Here is a 23,572-nt window from a genome sequence, read left to right on the forward strand (position 1 = left end):
AAAGAGTGATTCATTTGTAAATGAGCATCGCTCATGCCCATACAAGGACACAGCGCGCTTGGAATAAACTCATTTAACAACGTATTGCATTAAAATAAAGTAACGAGAGGAACGTCGCCCAACGTAACAAAGTAAAAGTACACCTTGTGTCCCTGACAGGAAAATACCCTACTGCGCGATCTGTGACAGTAGGCGCGGCGTCATACTACACATTAGATTTGCGCGAAAATATAACGATATTCGAAAAAGCTATTTATAATCCCAACCCAACTTTGATTAACGGCGCTATTTTTTTTATCGCCCGATAAGAGTCTCACGTTAACGCAGCACGTTAACGCCGATAACGGCCCAGCACTAATATATATATATATATATGCCAGTAGGTTTATTAGGCTGTATATTAATATATATTAATAATATAATATAGTCTTATAATATTTGTATCTATCTATCTATCATCTTTGTGTGTATATATAAATATATATATATATATATATATAAATGCCAGTAGGTTTATTAGGCTGTATATTAATATATATTCATAATATAATATAGTCTTATAATATTTGAATCTATCTATCTATCATCTATCTATCTATATATATATATATATATATATATATATTTATATGTATGTATACGTGTGTGTGAGTTTTAATGATATATTATTCCAATATTTGATAAATGCAATAAGTAAAAAAGATTGATCTTTTTCTTCAGGATTGCTGGGTAGTACAGCTCATAAATTTTTTTTTTTTTTTATTAAGTTGAAATCATGTTGACATATGGAGCTCATGGTTATTTTCTCTTCTGCATCCCGAATCCCTAAAACCCTTATGGGTACCGTTTCCCACCGAGGGTGACATGTACTAAACTCGGCTCTCGGTGGAAACCGGCCTTAATGATGTGTTATGATGGTTCTCTCTTCCCTCTGTAGTCCATGGAGGAATTCCAGAGGAAACTGCGAGAGGCGGAGGAGGTCGCGTATGGAGAGAGGAGAGAGGAGAGGGGTGAGAGGAGAGGAGACCGAAACGAGGGAAGAGAGAGATGGAGGAGAGAAGAGAGAGATGAATTGAGAGAGAGATGCAGGAGAGACAACAGAGATGAAAGATGGAAGAGAGATGATGGAGATGAAGGGAGAGAGAGATGGAAAAGAGACGACAGAGATGAAGGGAGAGAGAGATGGAAAAGAGACGACAGAGAAGAAGGGAGAGAGAGATGGAAGAGAGAAGAAGGGAGAGAGAATGGAGAATGGAGGAGAGGACGGCGAGACAAATCTCCAAATACCGAGAGAGAAAGAGAACGAGACTTTGAGAGAAGGTCTCTCGACCACGAGGAACGCGATCAGAGATCCGGGCCGGATCCAGACGAGGATCCGGAGTCTCAGAGACGCATCACTTCCTCTCTGTACAGCCTCAGTGACAAGTTCCTCAAACCCTCCGATGCCGACGAGGATATGAGCGCAGGGCCAGCGTCGAGGAGGGGGGTGCAGAAGGGCTCCTCGTCCAATCAGAGGACAGGATTCAGAAAACCTGATGATGATGATGATGATGGGGTTGTAGCTGCCTGGAGGAAGAGCAGTGATTCAAAGACGACGCCAACCCCACAGAAACACACAGAGAAGAGCGCCGCCCTGCAGGAGGAGAGCAAAACAACAACAGTGAGCAGGTCAGAATGAAGAATAGGAGCTGGTGGTTTTAGACGAGAAGACACTTCACTCGATCTACCTCATAGTGGCGCCCCCATTTGTAAATTGTGTCTGGCTTCCGGTGTCACTCCCTTCCAGGTATTTTTAGGCTCGACTTAAGGCCCGTTCACACCAAGCACGATAACGATAAAGATATAATTCTAAACATCGTTCTCCATATTAAAGAATAACAGAGTTCACACCACAACTATAACGATAAAGATATGAGGAACGATATCGTTTGGATCACTTTCAGAACGATTTTTTTCCAGCTGTCGAACGATAAAACACTGACAGCCAATCTAATTTAAAGGTCTACTTTGAAACCGCAGCGCGGGCGCGCGCGTGCTTAGAATAAAAAGACCGTTATCAGTCGTTGGTGTGGACGCATATAGTTATCTTTATCGTTATCTTTATAGTTGTTGTGGTTGGTGTGAACGGGCCTTTAGGGCTGGGCGATAAAACGATAACGATAATTATCGCGCTATAATTTTTCTCGATAAAACGATATCAAGAGTTCGATAAATGTTCGATAATGTTTATGCGCCAAAAGCGGAACGAAACTCATTTGAACCGCGCGCGCCTCCCGGACTTTATCCGCTCGGCTCAAAGTCCAAACGGCAGCGCGAGCTAACTAGAGCAGACGCGCTTACTCTGATCGTCTCGCTCACGAGATCCAGTGAGAAGCGATTGAAAAAGCGAAGAACACAAACGTCTCAGTGATTTAAACCAGTTTAAAGGCAGATGAAACAGCGCTGACGAACAGGAGACACACTGTGATACAGTCAGAATATGAATTGATACTGAATCCATTTACCATGGATTGACTGTAAGGTTAGCCTAGTAGCCAGTGGCGGTTCTACATTGAATTACAGCCTGGGCGAGACCCCCTTCGAGCGTTCACCCCGATGATCAAAATGATCACGGTTAAACACAGAATCTTGTTCAAAAAGAAGGCCTAATACACAATGAAATCTATTCACCAAGTTAATAACATTAATGATGATGGCCAAATTTTAAAGGAGTGTGTTTTATGTTATCTAATAACATGTACACGTTCAAATAAACTTTTGACAAAAAAGGTTTTATAAAAAGATAAACCTCACATATTTCAGCCTTTAAATCATCTTTATAAAAAGAATGGGTCAATAAAGATAAATTCCTGACATTTATAATGCACAGTAGCTTATTTTTTATTATTAATAGTAAAATTCGGTCCGATTTTCCCATGGCTGTCGTTGCTATACAACCATGCACTGCGCTCTCCACAACGACAAAGAAGTTTTAGTAGCTAATGGATTTCCACCACACAAAAACGCTTGCTGTAGCTCTGCTAAAGGATTTATTTACGGAGAAGAGAAAAACACCCACGTGTTTGGGTGCACCCCCATACTGAAAAGATTAAAAAATGTTCATCTCGCTGCTCCTGAAAAAAATGAGCGCGTCGCTTCAATTATGAGCGCGCTTCCCGTGCGCCTACATTTGAAATAACGACCTCGAGCGCGCAAAAGACGCGATATGTGAACTTGGTGAGTTACCTCCAATCAGGAGACTCCCTTGACATCGCTTCTGTGCACGGCACCTTCTCAGTAAGCAGGGCTAATTGAATATAATTACAGTATTTAATAATGTATTTAGGCTACTTTTTTTTTCATACAAATATCATAGAAACCATAAAGTTACATTTTGCCATGATAGTGAGGTGCTATAGGCTATGCCTGGCTTTATCTGTGGTTATCACGATCTAAATGCATGATACTGGATAACCAATGGTTAATTTGAATAAAACTCAGAATATTACATTTTACCAAATAAAAATGTGGTAGTTAATTTTTTTAACAGATGTTACTGTTTTTGTTAATGAACATAAATTTAACATAGTAGTATTAGCTTGAGTTAGGATGCAGATTTACTGTCTACTCACTGTCAAATATCCATTTTGAGACAAAACATGTAATATTAATATTGCAGCCTGCACTGCAAACTGTGCTGAAGATGCGAGCCATCAAAGTCAGGCAACACAAACCTGTTTCAAGACTTAACAATATCTCCCATTAGCACATGCAGAAACTAAGAAATATATTTTTCTATTCAGATATTTATTTTGTTTAGGAAAAATGACAAATGATGTTTTACCTCAGATTTATGAAATGTTCACCTGTTTGGCAAGTGTTTGTCATGATATGTTCTGACAATAAAGAGTAGGCCTAGTTTAAAACCACAATTAACGCTCTGGTTTCTACAACTTTCACTTAGGAGCAAAAATCTGCCTTTAAACTTGAAAGAAATAAAGATTTGACATTTATCGTGATAATTATCGATATCGACTGATATAAAAAAAAATGTTTGGCCATATCGCCCAGCCCTAGCTCAACTACATTAATACGTCTACGGATACATTTGGAAACGGGGTTTTTGTTTAAAAAACCCTCTCCATCCACACTGGGCTTTTCCAGAAGTTTCTCATCCACACCGAAACATCGGAAATCACTAATTTCATCGTACTTATATGCGTAAACCCTCAAAAAACTCACTAAGATGATACAGATGGAAAAATAAATAATAAAGTCATCGCGCAATTCTAATCTGGCAGGATAATTTTATTTAGCAGAATATCTCAGCATTCACTGATGCGTCCAGGTTGCGCTCACTCACCATATGTTTGGTGTAAAACTCTCATGTTTGCCGCAGGACAGCAAATGCGAGTAAATTTTCTGTCATATTTGCAGGACTGTGATGTGAAGAGTGAGCAAAGTAACATATTTTAGGAACGGCGTGAAAGTGAACAGCACATAACAGGCACAATACCCGTTATAAACACGAATATCTATTGGTGCAATACGCGTCACATGACTAAACTTACGTCATCGTTTTTAAATACCTTTGTTTTGACTTCACACTACAACACGAAACGCGTTTTCAATTTCATCCACTTTGGAGTGTGTTTTCAAAAAGCTTAGTTTTCAAGAATAGAAACGCCGTCTCAGTGTGGATGGAAGGACAAAATGGAGAGAAAAAGATGCGTTTTAAAACCAAAAACGTGTTTGTCAAAGCCGTTAGCTGTACAAAACAGCTTGTTATACTGCATTATATTGCAAACAAGCGTTTCTTACCATAATATTTGCATGTATTGTCGTAATTATAAACGCACTGGTTTGTTGCGCAAATAGTTTTATCTACTGCACTATTTTATACTTCTAGTGATTTACTAATATTGGCTCATGAATCATAAGTCTTGCACATTCACAGACTCACAGTCTGACCCTTTCGCCCATCATGCAACATTTTGTTTGAATATTTTGCTGGTTGTCTGACACTGGATTAAAATAATTTAAAATAAGACAAACCATCAAATAATTCAGCTATTTCTTATTTTAAGAATGATTGTAATTATTTTTAACTACTGTTTTTTTTTTTTTTTGAAGAACCAGTTCTTCAAAAAATCTCTATATATGAGGAAGTCTAAAAATGTACTAGTTATAATTATAAAGCACAATATATTTTACATTTATTGCAAGATAATATATTTCAATAATATATTATTATAAAATATATTAATATGAGGAAGTCTAAAAATGTACTAATTATAAAGCACAATATATTTTACATTTATTGCAATATAATATATTTCAATAATATATTATTATAAAATATATTAATATATGATGTATATGAATATTATATTATAATAATATATTAATTTATTTTCCATTTATGTAATATGTAATCTAATTTGTGTCGTTGTTTTGCGTTGGTCTTTTTCGTTTAATTGGTCGAACGTGATTCGTAAGCAAATCTGTGTGAATCAACACGACTGTTAGAAATTCGTATCTAGTAATGGATTCATGGGACATTGATTTGTTCTATACAAGTTCTTGACATTTTTACTCATACTTTTGTGAACGTTAGTTATGCTAAAACTGATTGTGTTTGCTAATCTTCCAGTTCAGAGAGTGAGGAAGAGGAGGAGGAGGAAGAGCTGATCCTAACGGATGAAGAGATGAATAAACTGGGAGCCAAACTGGTCAAGGCAGAACTCATGGGAAACACGGTGAGCTCATCAAAACTGTGCTGAAATCAAAAATGTTGTCTAAATAGGAAGCTGTTTTCCAAGATGGCTCCTGTCTGTATGTGCTAACTGTACTGTCTGTGTAAAGTATCTTCTTATTAAGCTGTCTATACACTTACAAAGTTCTCAATGCTTCGGTTTGCATGTAAGGACCCTCATTATGCTGCCGTGTTAGTGTGGGGCTAATTTGAGCCTTGTTAGTGGTATTAACTAGCGATCTCTTTTTGCTTAGGTTTTGTGATCCAGGGTCACATATTGTTAAAAGTGCTGTATAAATGAAGGTGACTTGACTTGTTCTTGTACAGTATGCTAAAAGTGGACTGTCAGAAACCGATGGTATGTTTTGCTGTTGTCAAACCAGTGTTGTTTTTGGCAGCCCTTTTAGTTTTAGTCTTAGTCTTAGTCTTTTGGACGAAAATGCTTTTTAGTTTTAGTCACATTTTAGTCACTTAAAAACTTAATAGTTTTAGTCAAGTTTTAGTCGACGAAAACAAAAAAAGGTTTTAGTCAAGTTTTAGTCAATTTTAGTAAAAAATAAAAAGTCTTTAAAAAATAGAGAAAATAAAATGCGCCTGTGTCAAAATTGGTATCAAGTTCAAAAATAGAAAAGAAATAAAAGTGCCACTTTGCAATCTGTTAAAAATAGAAAAGAATAGAAATCCATTTGGCAAGACAGGTCTATTTATCCCTGCATTAGTGGCTGCAAGGAGCCTGTTTTGAATTGCACAATTTCTCAAAAGTCAAGCTCAATGTTCAGCTGAGATCTGTACTTTGTTTTCAGTGAAACTGAAACAGCTGAAAAGCCCATCTCACAGAGATATGATGTGGCAAAGGGAAGAAGAATACACACAGCTCTCTGCCTTTCGCCTACTTAAAAACGTGATATATATATTTTTTTAAATAGATAAAATACACTCACCGGCCACTTTATTAGGTACCCCATGCTAGTAACGGGTTGGACCCCCTTTTGCCTTCAGAACTGCCTCAATTCTTCGTGGCATAGATTCAACAAGGTGCTGGAAGCATTCCTCAGGGAGTTTGGTCCATATTGACATGATGGCATCACACAGTTGCCGCAGATTTGTCGGCTGCACATCCATGATGCGAATCTCCCGTTCCACCACATCCCAAAGATGCTCTATTGGGTTGAGATCTGGTGACTGTGGAGGCCATTTTAGTACAGTGAACTCATTGTCATGTTCAAGAAACCAATTTGAAATGATTAGAGCTTTGTGACATGGTGGAAGTAGCCATCAGAGGATGGGTACATGGTGGCCATAAAGGGATGGACATGGTCAGAAACAATGCTCAGGTAGGCCGTGGCATTTAAACGATGCCCAATTGGCACTAAGGGGCCTAAAGTGTGCCAGGAAAACATCCCCCACACCATTACACCACCACCACCAGCCTGCACAGTGGTAACAAGGCATGATGGTTCCATGTTCTCATTCTGTTTACGCCAAATTCTGACTCTAACATCTGAATGTCTCAACAGAAATCGAGACTCATCAGACCAGGCAACATTTTTCCAGTCTTCAACTGTTCAATTTTGGTGAGCTCTTGCAAATTGTAGCCTCTTTTTCCTATTTGTAGTGGAGATGAGTGGTACCCGGTGGAGTCTTCTGCTGTTGTAGCCCATCCGCCTCAAGGTTGTGCGTGTTGTGGCTTCACAAATGCTTTGCTGCATACCTCGGTTGTAACGAGTGGTTATTTCAGTCACTGTTGCCCTTCTATCAGCTCGAACCTGTCTGGCCATTCTCCTCTGACCTCTGGCATCAACAAGGCATTTCCGCCCACAGAACTGCCGCTCACTGGATGTTTTTTCTTTTTCGGACCATTCTCTGTAAACCCTAGAGATGGTTGTGCGTGAAAATCCCAGTAGATTAGCAGTTTCTGAAATACTCAGACCAGCCCTTCTGGCACCAACAATCATGCCACGTTCAAAGTCACTCAAATCACCTTTCTTCCCCATACTGATGCTCGGTTTGAACTGCAGGAGATTGTCTTGACCATGTCTACATGCCTAAATGCACTGAGTTGCCGCCATGTGATTGGCTGCTTAGAAATTAAGTGTTAACGAGCAGTTGGACAGGTGTACCTAATAAAGTGGCCGGTGAGTGTAGACATAACATACTGTGTTTGATATGGGATTAAAATGATGGGTAGTGTATGGGCAGTGTATAAGATATAAACTAATGATTCATTACTTTAATATTCCTTTGTTCCGATCAGAGCATGAGCGGAGAGCGCATTTCTGAATATCCCTCCGCTCGCTCATTCAGCTCAGGGTCGCGCGCTCAACACAGAATGGCCTGCTGGTTCGAGATATGTGGAATAAGAACTGCCTCTGACTAAAGTTTTTATTCTAGTCGACTAGTAGTTCTTCATTTAAGCCATTAGTGGACAAATCGCCCCTTTATATTAATTTAACTACTTAAATAGGCTATACGGGATATTGAGCGTTATAGCCGCACTCAAGCGCACGACCGCACGCATAAAGCTTGCCACAAAGAACGATTATGATTACGAATGTGTAAAAAAATAGCAAGGATACATTTAATTGTTTATTAATAAACTGGTGTTTTCGGTGTCGCTACAAAGATGAATTTGACGATGCGGACTCGCCATGAACGAATAAAGATAAAAAGGCATACAACGGAAAATTTCCTCCCGTTTTGGAGGAGACCTGTCACGCCAGTGGGGCGCGGCCCACACTTTGAGAACCGCTGGATTATACTGAAACTGAAAGTATGTCCATAAATCATCTCGTCGTTTCCGACCACCAAGCCCGTTTATTGGCTTCGCCGCCATGGTCCTTTGAAGATGTGTGGTGAGTGACTAGCCGCAGCCGCAGGTGTGTTGTTGTGTGGAATCTGGTGCGCGCGCGGCATGGGTACCCAAAACAATGATAGGAAGCGGCAGCATTGCTGATACTTTTTTTTAGCTCAAAACAGAAAGATTTCACGCAAAATAGGCAGAAATGACATGCATTGCGAACGTCAGACTTATAGTCATTTTCGTTCTGTCTCGTCTTGTCAACGAAAACTCGAAAACGTATCGTCATGTTTTAGTCACCTTAGAGCCATTTTTAGCTAGTCATCGTCGCGTTATCGACATAAAAAAAAGTGCGTCAACGAAATCATTTCGTTATCGTCATCGTTGACGAAAATAACATTGTGTCAAACTTGTGTGTGAATATCCACAGGCGCTGGTGGACAAACTGAACGCTCAGATGGACGCTGCCCGTCGAGCCAAAGAGAGCCGAGCTCAGAGAAAAGTCCAGACCACACCAGTGTCTGCACCACCCGACTCGGAGAAGGAAGTGGTGTTGTTCAGAACCGACCCGTCGGGACGAGCCTGGCCGGTCAACGCCCTGTCGCAGACACTGGAGCCTCGAGGAGGACGGAGGAAGCGGAAAGCGGTGAGACACACACTCAGGTTGTTTCCATGTGATTTTGCTTCCTTTGGTTCTTGGTTTGGAGTTTATTTACTTTAAAGGGGACCTATCATGCTGTTTTACGTAGTCTTGATTTTGTTTTTGGGCTCTACTAGAACAGGTTTTTATGGAAGCTTGTTTTCGTCACAGAAAAACAAACATTTTAAAAGATAATTGCAACTTTTTTCTCTGAATTGCGAGATATAAAGTCAGAATTGCGAGATACTGTATAAAGTCGCAATTGTGTGTTATAAAGTCTGATTCTAAGGAAAAAAAGACTGACTGGCAATTGCAAGTTTATATCTCACAATTGTGTGATATAAAGTCAGAATTGCGAGATATAATTCTGAGAAAAAAAGTCAGAATAGTGATTTAAAGTTGCAATTACCTTTTTTATTTTTTATTCTGTAGCGGAAACGAGCTTTCATAAATTTTCATGCTTGAATGTTCATAAAACACATTATTTCCCTCATATTCTCCATTGTTGCGGCACCTCTCTTCCCAGTCTGTCAGTAACGCTCTGTTTAGTTCCTGTCTCTGTGAAGCCCCGCCTTCTGAAAAGCACACTGTGCTCTGATTGGTTGGCTGGATCAGTGTGTTGTGATTGGTCGAGCGCTTCGAGTGTGTTTGGAAAATGTCCCGCTCTTCCCATAACCACCAGTTTAACACACTACTAACTAACTCAACCAGGCCCCGCCCCTTTATTCTGCGTATGAATTATTATAATGAGGAATATTATGACGTGTTCGTTCCCGGAGGAAACTCAAGACTACAATGGAGGCGTTTCAGGAGTTCAGAAACACTGATATAGAGAAGAACTCAAACGGCAACATCACACACTAAAGAAAGATGAACATGGAAACCAGCATTAGAGGTCCTGTTTAAATTAACAACTTCAATCACATTTTCTCCTCTCGTGTGATGTCTTTATAGGTTGAGACGCATCAGGGCGGCGAGCGCGTGCGCTACTTTGAGGATGATGATGGTGTGGATCTGCGAGAGATGGTCAGGCGGGAGAAGATGAGCTCTGCGGAGGACCAGAACGCTCTTTACTCACGCATGGCCGCCAAGGTGAGCGCCCATCCTCTCACACACCAGACACTGATGAATATGGGAGCTTGTTTCCGCCACAGAATAGACAATATTTTTATCTCATAATTGCAAGTTCATATCACGCAATTCTGACTTTATAACATGCAATTGGGAGCAGGGTTTCCGTTGTCCGGTAATTACCGGACATTGGCCGGGAAAAAAATTAAATGTCCGACAAAATTAAATCTCTCCGGTCAAATTGTCCGATTAAAATTGCGTAATAATCCCGCCCCCCTAACACAATATGAATTTGAGAATACGCCTAAAATGTATAAAGCAAAAATACACTGACCTTTGGCTATGTTATAAATTAACAGGCTCTACTGTTTGAAAGTTATTAAACATCGCATGCTGCATTTCAAATAAAGCGCACGGCTAGAACGCTGTAATATAGACCTAAACAACGAACGATTGAGTGAGACGTTTCAAATATGGCCAGGTCCGGGCAGGCTAGCCTTAAAGGAACACTCCATTTATTTTTAAATTGGGGTTATTCACGGTCTCCCCTACATTTAGATAGGTGGGCAAATGCATGTTTGGAAGCACAGGCGAAGCACTGCTACTTGGGCGCAGAGATATCACGCAACACCTGAAATAAAGCTTGCCACAAATAACCGGCGAAAGTAATGATTATGCATGAAACATTTGAATTATTGATAAAGTTGATAAATTGATAAAGTTGACGATGCAGACTCGCCATCTTCGCAGTAGTGAACGCGCCTATAGAGAGAAGTGTGCACGCGCCAGCGCCTCCGTGAACTGATTATATTGTCCACTATATTTGCTTCTTATTTATTAATCCAGGCAAATTTGTTGATGAAACATTGATTAAAATTAAGATCACATGTCAAATGTCCGTTAAACGAAACCTCTGCCGGTCACTTTGACCGGCACCATTTTTTTCTAGCGGAAACTCTGATTGGGAGATATAAAGTCTAAATTGCGAGTTAAGTCAGAATTGAGAGATATAAACTTGCAATTATGAGATAAAAATATTGTCTATTCTGTGGCGGAAACAAGCTTCCATATTAGTTTGATATTAGTAGATATAAAGTTTGAGCTTTAATTTAAAAAATGTAGTAAAAAAAAACCTGATATAACTCACAATTGCGACTTTATATCACACAATTCGGAGAAAAAAAAGTCAAAATTGAGAGATAAAAAGTCGCAATTACCTTCTTTTTTTTTTTATTCTGTGGCGGAAACAAGCTTCCATCGATAAATTAAAGTCTGTAATTCTAAACGGACGTTCATAAAAACATTTGCAGTGAAAAAGCAACTGGAGGTCGTTAATATTTGTTATGAGAGTACTGATGAGATGCAATAAAAAAAAATTTTTTTGCAATTGAGCAGCAAATATAATGACTACACATTTGATTTGTCTCCTGTGAGATACACTCCAAAACTCTTTATAAATGTAAGATTTATGCATTTGATATGCATATAAAATTGACATCCATTTGGTTTGCACAGTTTTAATATAAACAACTACTGAACATTATGGTATGCATATTTGTAAGTCATACATTGATGAAACGGGGGTGCATCAATTTGATTTGAATTAGATAATCATCTAATTCAATGAATCTGTTCATTTAAACTCCCTGTAAAGGCAATTTCAAAAAAAAATTCTAAACACATTATAAATGTTAGAAATGTATTGAATAAACATATTACAAAGACTGTGAACTGTGAAGTACTGAATTGTGGAGTTAGACCGTTAAACAGTTTTTCACCATTGCTATTTTCCGGATTTTCTGGGCGGGGCTAAAACGGGACTCGATGACGCACTGGAGCCCTTGAGCTCCTGGACACGCCCCTACTTGATGATGCACTAAAGCCGCTGAGGCTGGCCGCTCCTAACAATATTATAGAGCACATTCACATCAGTTTGCCGCTCATTCGCGAGTTACTGTCAGTACTATTATTAGTAACGGCCTACAGATTGCTAGCTAGCTATGCCTTTGTCACGGAAATGCGTAACGTTACTACCTGGATGCGATCACCGGATCAGTACAAAACAGATCGGTGTCCTTATTTACATTTCCGAAAAACGATTACATCAAGAAGAAGTGGATTAATTTTGTGAAGAGCCACCTTGATGGAGAGCTGAGGATCACCGCCAAAACCCACCTCTGTAAGTGATCATTTTACACGGGATAGTTTTATAAACTTTCATCAGAGACAACTGGGATTCACTGATAATCCGCTGTTACTGGTGAATGGGGCCGAACCGACTCCCGCCTCAGCCTTCATCCTCCAGTCGCGCCGACAACTGGTGCCATCATCGGCAGTGCGTGCCCACCGTGCGAGCATCCATTTCGGCTGTAGAGTTGAGTGTGGCGACGGCAGCTTTCCCGCGAGTGGGCGTGGCTTCAGCACAGCCAGCGGACACGCCCCCAGCGTTTGAGAGCAGAGAATACTGCTAATTTTTTCAAGATTTTGATAGCTTATTTTATGTACTTGCTGGCTTTTTTTATCTTTCAAATTTGGCTGGGTGACTAATAACACATTTTTCTGTGGTGTGAGAAACTCAGAACACATACTTAATTTTGACTTTACAGGGACTTTAAATATATTTATATATATTTATGTATAGAATATACAGTTAAAAATGCATTGCATTACATTGAATGCGTCCAAATGGATGTACATGTTATATGCAGTTCGATTAAATGATCTTAAATTTAGGCCTAAACATTTTTCCTTTTCCAGTGTTTTCGTAGTTTCTGGAAAAAAAAGATTTGAATGCTTAGTGTGTCAGAAATGAGACAGTCTTATATTTCCCAGTGCTCATCTCTCGTCGTGAGCCAGACTGGCATCAGCAGATGGTGGCGGTAAAAGCCGCAGTATTCCTGTGATCAATCTCCCATCTCAGACTTTTAAACCGGGCAGGGCTACTCAAAATCTGTTAGAATAAACTAAGACGTCACCGTCGCCATGGAGACGAGAAATATGAAAGTGACAAACATTTGCACATTTTAGCGGCACTTCGCTCTCTCTCTCTCTCTGCCAAGTTACCATAACATAGCAGCTAAAAGTGTTATTAATATATTTATTTCACCAGTTTCATCAGCAGAAGGCAAAACTGAGTGTTAGTTAGTGTAATCGCAGGGCACTGTATTGTTATTTCTCAAACATTGAGTTTCGTCTTTGTTGACATTGTTGCCTTCGTTTCACCTGGAGCTGCTTAATGTCAGTGTCTATTCAAACTGTTTGGCAGATCATGTTTAGAACGTCTGCATCACACTGACGGAATGTTCGTTATTCAAAATCTAACTGACAGCCCAGTGACATCATTATGGTATTTGCATGATGTAATTCGCCTTTGGCTAAGCCACACCCTAGAATGTAGATTGACCAATCACAGCGCAGCCAAGAACGAGCTCCCACAGAGGTCCGGCACTTTTTCACAGCGCTCCATTGAGTTTAACACAGGCGTCTCATAGTTTTGGTCTCGCCAGGCTATTATTACCGTCGTAGTTTTATCAGAAATATGGTTAAACGTTGTGCCTGGGGCATTTGTAACACAGATACGCGTTTCCCAGAGAGGTTGGAGGGGGGTGTGCGTTTTTTCCCTTCCCAAACCGAAGTCAAATCCTGACAAGTGTCGTCTAGCACACGCTGCTAATAAATACAACGTTATACTCGCGTAGTCCGTTTGCTGTGTAATAACGATTATAGAAGTGAATAGAGCTTTGCATGAACAGATATTGTTAGTCCCAGCCTCCGTCTCCATTAGTAGGATATGCGGTGGTTCATATTTTGACTGTGACCGGTATGCTTTTGCCTCTATTTGGATGCCTTGTTGTTCCTTGCGTTTCACCTGTATGTCGTGAATATAGCCTTCGAACGTATATTGCAGCCCCTTTTGCCTACTTCTATCGGACACTTTATTTGCTGCTTTATAAAAGTTTGATCAAATTTCAGCAGGAAGAGCTGTCACAGCATAAGCCATGTTGATACCAGAGCCCAGATGAAGTTTGTTTGTCGGACGTAGCAACAGTAACTAAGGGGGGCGGGGCTTAGCCAAAGGCGAATTGTTTGTTTTTTTCTTGAAATTGCATACTGAAATGTGCTTGGTCTCTTTTTTTGCATCTGTTGCTTTGTGGTCATCATTTTATTAAATATTATGCTCTTCGCGTGGCGGTCAAAAATGGCCGGATTATTTATTTTTATTTCAACTAAATGAATGTACTATTTAGTTCAATATCGTTTTTTATTTGATATTTTGTATTTTTAGGAAATTTGATGGTACTAAATTTTATTTATGGTATAGTTATGAACCATTTATTAACTGTTAATCACTTTTTGAGCATAGATCTGAAAATGTCATTTCCAAACTTAAACATAAATCTCAAGCACAGGCTTAAGTTGGGTCTCTTTTTGGAGATCACACTTGGCAGATTATTGCTGATGTGAAAAGTTAAAAAAGTAAAAAAATTCAAAAACTAAAAATTCATTGAACTTTATTATTATGAAAAAGGGAAAAAAAATATTTTGTTAACATTTTTATATGAAGTATATTTTCCAAAACACGTTTTACTCTGAAACTGTGAGAAAATCAAAGTATTTAGGCTCGAATCATGTCCGTGATTTATTTATTTTTTTCTTGTTCACACAAGTGCCAAAACCAAGTTTCAAACCATTCCGATGAAGTAAAAAAAAAAAAAAAAGTAAAATGTTTCAGTCAAAAATAGTCAGAACAGCACCAGAGGTTAAAAAAAATAAGATTAAAGTTAGAGATGCACCGATTACAATTTTCTAGGCCGATTCCGATTTCCGATTTTCCTTGAGTTTGACCTGCCGATACCGATTTTAGCCGATTCCGATTTCCTTTTTTTAAACCACTTTACAGCACACACAAATATTTATTTTCTATCTTCTCTTTAATAGAACATTTTGCATAGAACATTTTTTTAACAGATAATCGCTATAAAATAGGACTATATAAATTACTCCTGGTGTGGGAAATCCACACACATCTAAAGTGCAGTGTTATGGAAGAACCATTTCCTTTTCACATCCAATATCCAACTAAAAAAAATTGATATATTAAGCAAACTAAACTTTTGTATGAAAACAGGTAATGGCAATAAAATAATATATAAATAACAAATAAAAATAAAATAAATATAGCCTACCCTTGCATTATCTATTTCTCAACACACACACTTCAGGCCTATTGCAATCACTTGTACATCAATGGCAAGTTATATTTGACTCTGACACATGTCCAGCCAGGCTAAACAGGACAAGTGGAGCATGTGCAGGGAAACGATTGGGAATAAAAACAAGTTATTTTCTATAAATATTTTTGAGTCTTAATTTTCTTTTCTGACATAGCCTGGCTACTTCAGTTCTTGTTAAAACACACCAGACGTGCAAATTCTGTGCATTTTGGGCACTTTTGGGGTGAAATCATATTTATTTTGTCAATCAAAAGTATGCTTTCACTTTAATTGAGCGCGAGCAGAATAGACTCGGCGCCGAAACCCGCGCTTCACTGTTGCTCACGCGACGCTCACGCGCTGCTCCGGCTCCCGGTGTGAATGCACTCATTGATTAACATGCACGCCGAAGAAAAAAAAAACCCCGCTGCTCACGCTTGCGGTGTGAAACGGTCGTAATTCACGAGGTTTCCTACATGTGTGTTCCGTGTGCACGTGTGATGCTGATGTTGCGCGATGTTAATCATGCGGCGCCCGAGTGCATTTGACCGGCATAAAATCGGCATGTCAGACTGACCGGCCGGTCGCCGATCACGTGAAAATCGTCCGATTCCGGTCACCAGCCGATCAATCGGTGCATCTCTAATTAAAGTTATACATCTGACATTAATAGAGTGTCCAACATGTGAAATATAACCATCAGCAATGTAATATTTGCATACTAAAAATGCAAATAGTTTTCTCGCTTGCATTTATTTACATAATGAAATGTGCTTAGTGATTTTTTTTAATTTGACTATTTTTTTAATAATTATATAATTTGATTCATCATTTTAATTTTAATCATTTAAAATCTCCCTTTGACTCACAGTAATAGAATCTAGAACCAGCTGTGATGAAGTTATTGTAATATCTGCTCTTTCTTGTGATTGCTCTTTTTTGCCTCTCTTTAATATCCAGCATCTCCTGTGTGCTGTACATGTAATCCAGACAATAACCAACAGAACTACACACACACACACACACACTAAGCTCAAACTCTCTGGTCTGTCATACTCTCTTAGCCGGAGAAAGCAGCAATGCAGAGAATAAATGTAGAGTTTCGTCTGATTTCATGCAGACTCTCCAACACACTCGCTCTCACCTCGACTCCTCTCCATCTGTCAATCAAACATGCCAGTGTGAACACACACACGCTCCCACACAGATCACCCGTTGCTACGGATACATTGCCTCCTTGTCTGCTTGTTGAACCACACCGTTAAGCCTCTCTCACTCTAGTGTGTGTTGGTGTCTGAAGAGAGCGTGACACACACACACACACACACACTGTTGGCGTAATCCCCGTGGCCTGGTCACATCTGCCACTGCTGTTTTCTGGACGTTACTCCAGATAATGACCCGCAGTTTTACCAGCAATCAGCAGTAAATCCGCAGTCAGATCACATGACTCCTGACGACCAATCCAATCGCTACTCCACAGTTGGGTTTAAGACCCCTTTTGCCCACAGATCTGATCAGATCACATAAAAAAATCGAGTTGCAATTTTTGCTGATTAGTAATAATTAGTCAAATTGGAATTGTAAAAGGTACTTTTTTTTTTATCAAACCAACGTTTGCTGCACAATTTAGCCATTTTTTATTACTTATTATATATCAGTATGGCTATAAAATAATATTATTTAATTATAATAATTCCTATTTTAATTAAAAAATATATTTTAAGTTTGAGAATCTCCCTTTGACTAACATTAATAGAATGAAGAACCAACTGTGATGAAATTATTGTGATGATGCATACTAGTCTAATAATATTCATTATTATTACTAAATAAAAATATAAAAATGACTACAAAAAAACTAAATAAGAAATATTACTATTGTGATTTCACTGTAAGAATTAAATTAAAAGTATTTAGGAAAAATACATAATAATAACTGTAAAATTACAATAGTAATATTTATGGCTGTTCATTTTCTGACCTCTTTTCCTCCCTAATTTGCATATTATCATAGAAGATAATAATTAGGGTGCAATGAATCATCGTATATTGATATTAATTTACATAGTAAAAAAAAGTTGGTTAAGACTAATTTATTTATGGTTGTTTTCAATTAACTTTTATATTGTTCTTATTGTTGCTTTTTGTTTTATTTTACTGTAGCGCTTTGGGTTTTAGAAAAGCACATTATAAATAAAATTTGCTATTATTATTATTGTAGATAGTATATAAAGGGTGCAAGATAATGTACTAATTCTAAAGTATTTTGGACCGATATTGCTGTAGTTTAAGAGGATCTGTGACCCAATAAAAGATAGATTTGCATTTACTAGTACGTACTTGTCTTACTATTAAAGTACAAGTATAGCAGGGATTTATAGATCTCATAAAACATTTCTCCTTCCTCTGTCCTGAAGCAGCTTTCAGCCTTTAAAAGATTAAACTCACAGACATGCAGGACAGAGTGAACCTTTCGTGATAAAAGTCTGTATGCGAATAAAGTGAAGTGAACCTTTTAAAGGGGTCATCGGATGCAAAATTCACTTTTATGTGATGTTTGCAGTGTGTGGACACAACCACCACACCACAATAAAAAAATCCAGTCACTCATTTTTTTAATCGTCAAAAAGTCTAAACACTCTCAATAATCAAGCCGTTTGGATTTTCTGAGCAATATGATGTCATATTGCTCATGCTCCGCCTACGACTACTGACGGACTGTCCCGTATTAGCATATTCCCGTATTAGCATATTCCCGTATTAGCATATTCCCCGTATTAGCATATTCCCGTATTAGCATATTTCCCGTATAGCATATTTCCCGTATAGCATATTTTCCATATTAACATATTTCCCGTATAGCATATTTCCCGTATTAGCATATTTCCTGTATTAGCATATTTTCTGTATTAGCATATTTCCCATATAGCATATTTCGCGTATTTCCCTTATAGCATATTTCGCGTATTAGCATATTTCCCGTATTAGCATATTTCCCTATAGCATATTTCCCATATTAGCATATGTCATGTATTAGCATATTTCCCGTATTAGCATATTTCCCCTATAGCATATTTCCCGTATTGGCGTATTTCCCGTATTACCATATTTCCCGTATTAGCATATTTCCCCTATAGCATATTTCCCGTATTGGCATATTTCCCGTATAGACTATATTTCCCGTTTTAGCGTATTTCCCGTATTAGCATATTTCCCGTATTAGCGTATTTCCCGTATTAGCGTATTTCCCGTATTAGCATATTTCCCGTATAGCATATTTCCCGTATTAGCGTATTTCCTGTATAGAATATATTTCCCGTATTAGCGTATTTCCCGTATTAGCGTATTTCCCGTATTAGCATATTTCCCGTATTAGCATATTTCCCGTATTAGCGTATTTCCTGTATAGAATATATTTCTCGTATTAGCATATTTCCCGTATTAGCATATTTCCCGTATAGCATATTTCCCGTATCAGCATATTTCCCGTATGGCATATTTCCCGTATCAGCATATTTCCCGTATTAGCATATTTCCCGTATAGCATATTTCCTGTATCAGCATATTTCCCATATAGCATATTTCCCGTATTAGCATATTTCCCGTATAGCATATTTCCCGTATCAGCATATTTCCCGTATCAGCATATTTCCCGTATAGCATATTTCCCATATAGCATATTTCCCGTATTAGCATATTTCCCGTATAGCATATTTCCCGTATCAGCATATTTCCCGTATTAGCATATTTCCCGTATAGCATATTTCCCGTATCAGCATATTTCCCGTATTAGCATATTTCCCGTATAGCATATTTCCCATATAGCATATTTCGCGTATTAGCATATTTCCCGTATAGCATATTTCCCGTATCAGCATATTTCCCGTATCAGCATATTTCCCGTATTAGCATATTTCCCGTATCAGCATATTTCCCGTATCAGCATATTTCCCGTATCAGCATATTTCCCGTATAGCATATTTCCCGTATTAGCATATTTCCCGTATCAGCATATTTCCCGTATAGCATATTTCCCGTATTAGCATATTTCCCGTATCAGCATATTTCCCCTATAGCATATTTCCCGTATTGGCATATTTCCCGTATAGACTATATTTCCCGTTTTAGCGTATTTCCCGTATTAGCATATTTCCCGTATTAGCATATTTCCCGTATTAGCGTATTTCCTGTATAGAATATATTTCCCGTATTAGCGTATTTCCCGTATTAGCGTATAACGACCCCGTTAATGCTAAAAGTGTGCTCTGTGAATGTGTTGTTAATGGACGTGTCTCTCAGATGATGGGGAAGACCGACGGCGATAACTACACGCTGGACGACATGTTTGTGTCGAGTGCGGCGCAGAAGGAAGGAGCGGGTCGAGATGAAGAGCGGCAGAGGAATAAAGCGGTGCAGGAGACGCGGAGGTTAGCGGGGCGGATGGACAAATGCAGACACTGCTTCGACAGTCCTGAACTTCCCAAACATCTCATCACAGCCGTCGGAAGCAAGGTGTGTGTGTGTGTTTCACTGCAGCTTTACCACAAACACTTCTGCGTGCTGGAAGACTGGCGATAAGTTTGAGGGGTTTTAGAGAATCACGTTTGAATCATATTTGAGTTAAATATCTGTTGACACTGAGAAGGAAATTGACTTTCTAAGATGCACATGATATGAATTATTGCTTGACAATAATATATTTCCAATATATTTTGCAGTTATATTCATATCCATCTTCTTTTGTGCAGAAGTAGGTATTTTCATAGAACATACAAGACTTCCGATTCATTGGCCTATATATATATATACATACATACACACACACACACACACACAGCTTTGTTTTTGTGATATATGAGGACATTCCATAGGCGTAATGACTTTTATACTGGACAAACTGTATATTCTATCCCCCTACACTGCCCCTATCCCTAAACCTACCCATCACAGGAGACATGCTGCATTTTTACATAAAAAAAAACCCATTGTTTTTTATGTTTTTTAAGCTATTTGAAATATGAGGACACATGCAATGTCCTCATATATCACGTGTAAGTTGTAATACCAGTGTAATATGCATGTCATTATACACATTTGTGTCCTCATATATCACAAAAACAAACACACACACACACACACACAGTACCGGTCAAAAGTTTCACATACTTAAACTCTCACACACACACACACACACACACGCACACACACACACTCTCCACACACACATACTTACACACACACACACACACACTCAGTCACACACACACAGACACTTGCACAAACACATGCACTCTCCACACTCACATACTTTCTCACACACACACACACACACACACACACACACTCACATACTTTCACACACACACACACACACACACACACTCACATACTTTCACACTCACATACATTCACACACACACACATAATAATTTGCCTTAAATACCCTTTTGCTCATGCTGTCAGAAAAGTATATCTTCAGCAAAAAAAGACTAATCTCTCCGCCAGCCTGTCCGTGTCGTGTGGTGTGTGTCGGGGTGTGTAAGAGGATTTCCCAGATGCTCAGCTTGTCCATGTGTGTTTGGGATGACAGAAGACAGGCTGCGGGACGGGCTCTAGGTTTTAGCAAGCTGTCCTCATTAATGCGCAAGCTTGAACGCTGTTCTGAGCTCTGACGTGTGTGTGTGATTCTCTCGCAGGTGTACTTGTGTCTGCCGAACAGTGTGTCTCTGACCGAAGGTCATTGTTTGATCGTTCCCATCCAGCATCACACAGCGGCCACCGGCCTGGACGAGGACATATGGAGCGAAATACAGGTACAAACATCACAAACACAAGCGTTTATGGCGAGTTCTGCACTGGCAAACTCCACTCAGATGTTGTTCAGTAAATTTATAAATGTAGATTCCTTCATCTTTCAATATATAATGATGAATTTATAATACATAATGATACAGACATGTTTTCCCTCAGTCCCAAACACACATTTTAACACCAATATCACATATTTCAGGATCAGTAACTCTATACGACATCTTGACCTGTATCTCTAGATGACAGCTTGGAAAGAACACACACACACACACACACACACAGCAGATTTCTCTCTAATATCGCTCTCTTATAGATGTTCCGTCGTGCTTTGGTCCGCATGTTCGAGTCTCAGGAGTTGGACTGTGTGTTTTTGGAGACTCATATGAATCCGAAAAGACACTTGCACATGGTGTACGAGTGTGTGCCGATGCCCAAAGAGCTCGGAGACATGGCACCCATTTACTTCAAGGTAACACACACACACACACTTGGAACAAACACCCTCACAACAGTAGCTGTGGCATGTTATTAGAGAACCATTAATAGGATTTGTTTTGTCAGCTATTTTTAGATTTAGTCTTAGTTTTAGTCCTGTGTCAAATTTGTATCATATTTAGTCAACTTTGCCCTTTGTCCAAGTTTTAGTCGACTAAATGTGTGAGCATTTTCGTCATGACGCATAATCAAATCAAGTTTATTAATATACCACAATTCATCCATCAAAGCAATTCAATGCGCTTTACAATGAAAAATAACTAATAAAAACATCATAATAAAAATGCAAGATACAAACAGACACAAGAAAGATTATAAAAATTAAAAACAATGAGATAAAAAGACGTATTGCACGTGAGAAAACAATAATGGTTCAATTATTTTGCTCAAAATTATTTGACAAATGTATTTTTACATTTTATCAGAATTATAGCACTTTACACACTCAAACCAAGAAGAGAACGTCTGTTTCTCAAAAATTGAAACTAATCCAATAATTCCAATTTACAAAGACTTTGCATTGTCACACAGAGGTTGCATAAGTGCATTTATTCAGCAACCACAACTATATTAGGGGTGGTGATGGCGCAGTGGATAAGACACATGCCTTTGGTGTGAGAGACCCACACACACTCTGTGAATCCACTGTGAGACACCAATGTGTCCCTGAGCAAGACACTTAACCCCTAGTTGCTCCAGAGGCGTGCGACCTCTGATATATATAACAATTGTAAGTCGCTTTGGATAAAAGCGTCAGATAAAATGAATAAATGTAAATGTAAATAGTGGAGATTCATGTTTGGATTTATTACAGTTCATCACTGGAGAAGGCTTGATCTCAGGTTTACTCGACTGAATGACACTTTCATAAGCAGATTGGGGGATTTACAGTCTTGAAATCTGGCAACCGTATGCATGAATGCTTGTAGCGCCTTGAAAACAGTCTGTTAGTTTTTTTGTCTCCTTTTTTTCCGACAAAAACGTAATTTTTGTTGAATTTTTTTCCCTGAAAACTTGAACAAAATCATAAAAATCCTGCGTATGAATTATTATAATGAGGAATATTGTGACGTGTTCGTTCCCGGGATAAACTCAAGTCTATCTATCTATCTATCTATCTATCTATCTATCTATCTATCTATCTATCTATCTATCTATCTATCAGTCTATGAACCTATCTATCTATCTATCTATCTATCTATCTATCTATCTATCTATCTATCAGTCTATGAACCTATATATCTGTCTATCTATCTATCTATCTATCTATCTATCTATCTATCTATCTATCTATCTATCTATCTATCTATCTATCTATCTATCAGTCTATCTATCAGTCTATGAACCTATCTATCTATCTATCAGTCTATGAACCTATCTATCTATTTATCTATCTATCAATCAATCAGTCTATGAACCTATCTATCTATCTATCTATCTATCTATCTATCTATTTATCAATCAGTCTATGAACCTATATATCTGTCTATCTATCTATCTATCTATCTATCTATCTATCTATCTATCTATCTATCAGTCTATCTATCAGTCTATGAACCTATCTATCTATCTATCAGTCTATCTATCTATCTATCTATCTATCAGTCTATGAACCTATATATCTGTCTATCTATCTATCTATCTATCTATCTATCTATCTATCTATCTATCTATCTATCTATCAGTCTATGAACCTATCTATCTATCTATCAGTCTATGAACCTATCTATCTATTTATCTATCTATCAATCAATCAGTCTATGAACCTATCTATCTATCTATCTATCTATCTATCTATTTATCTATCT

General features: G+C 38.4%; 1 protein-coding gene across 1 annotated transcript in view; it reads left to right on the forward strand.

Annotated features, from left to right (window-relative positions):
* Positions 1–23,572, forward strand: part of cwf19l2 (CWF19 like cell cycle control factor 2) — a 47,344-nt gene that overhangs the window by 19,264 nt on the left and 4,508 nt on the right. Inside the window, exons 8-14 of the mRNA XM_056264134.1 lie at positions 938–1,668; positions 5,633–5,738; positions 8,962–9,177; positions 10,126–10,263; positions 19,758–19,970; positions 21,155–21,271; positions 21,583–21,738. Of these exons, the coding sequence (XP_056120109.1) occupies positions 938–1,668; positions 5,633–5,738; positions 8,962–9,177; positions 10,126–10,263; positions 19,758–19,970; positions 21,155–21,271; positions 21,583–21,738 (1,677 nt within the window). The remainder of the gene's footprint in view (positions 1–937; positions 1,669–5,632; positions 5,739–8,961; positions 9,178–10,125; positions 10,264–19,757; positions 19,971–21,154; positions 21,272–21,582; positions 21,739–23,572) is intronic.

The sequence above is a fragment of the Rhinichthys klamathensis genome, unplaced genomic scaffold (assembly GCF_029890125.1).
Source record: "Rhinichthys klamathensis goyatoka isolate OS25496 unplaced genomic scaffold, OSU_Roscu_1.1 h1tg000216l_1, whole genome shotgun sequence".
Taxonomy (NCBI): domain Eukaryota; kingdom Metazoa; phylum Chordata; class Actinopteri; order Cypriniformes; family Leuciscidae; genus Rhinichthys; species Rhinichthys klamathensis.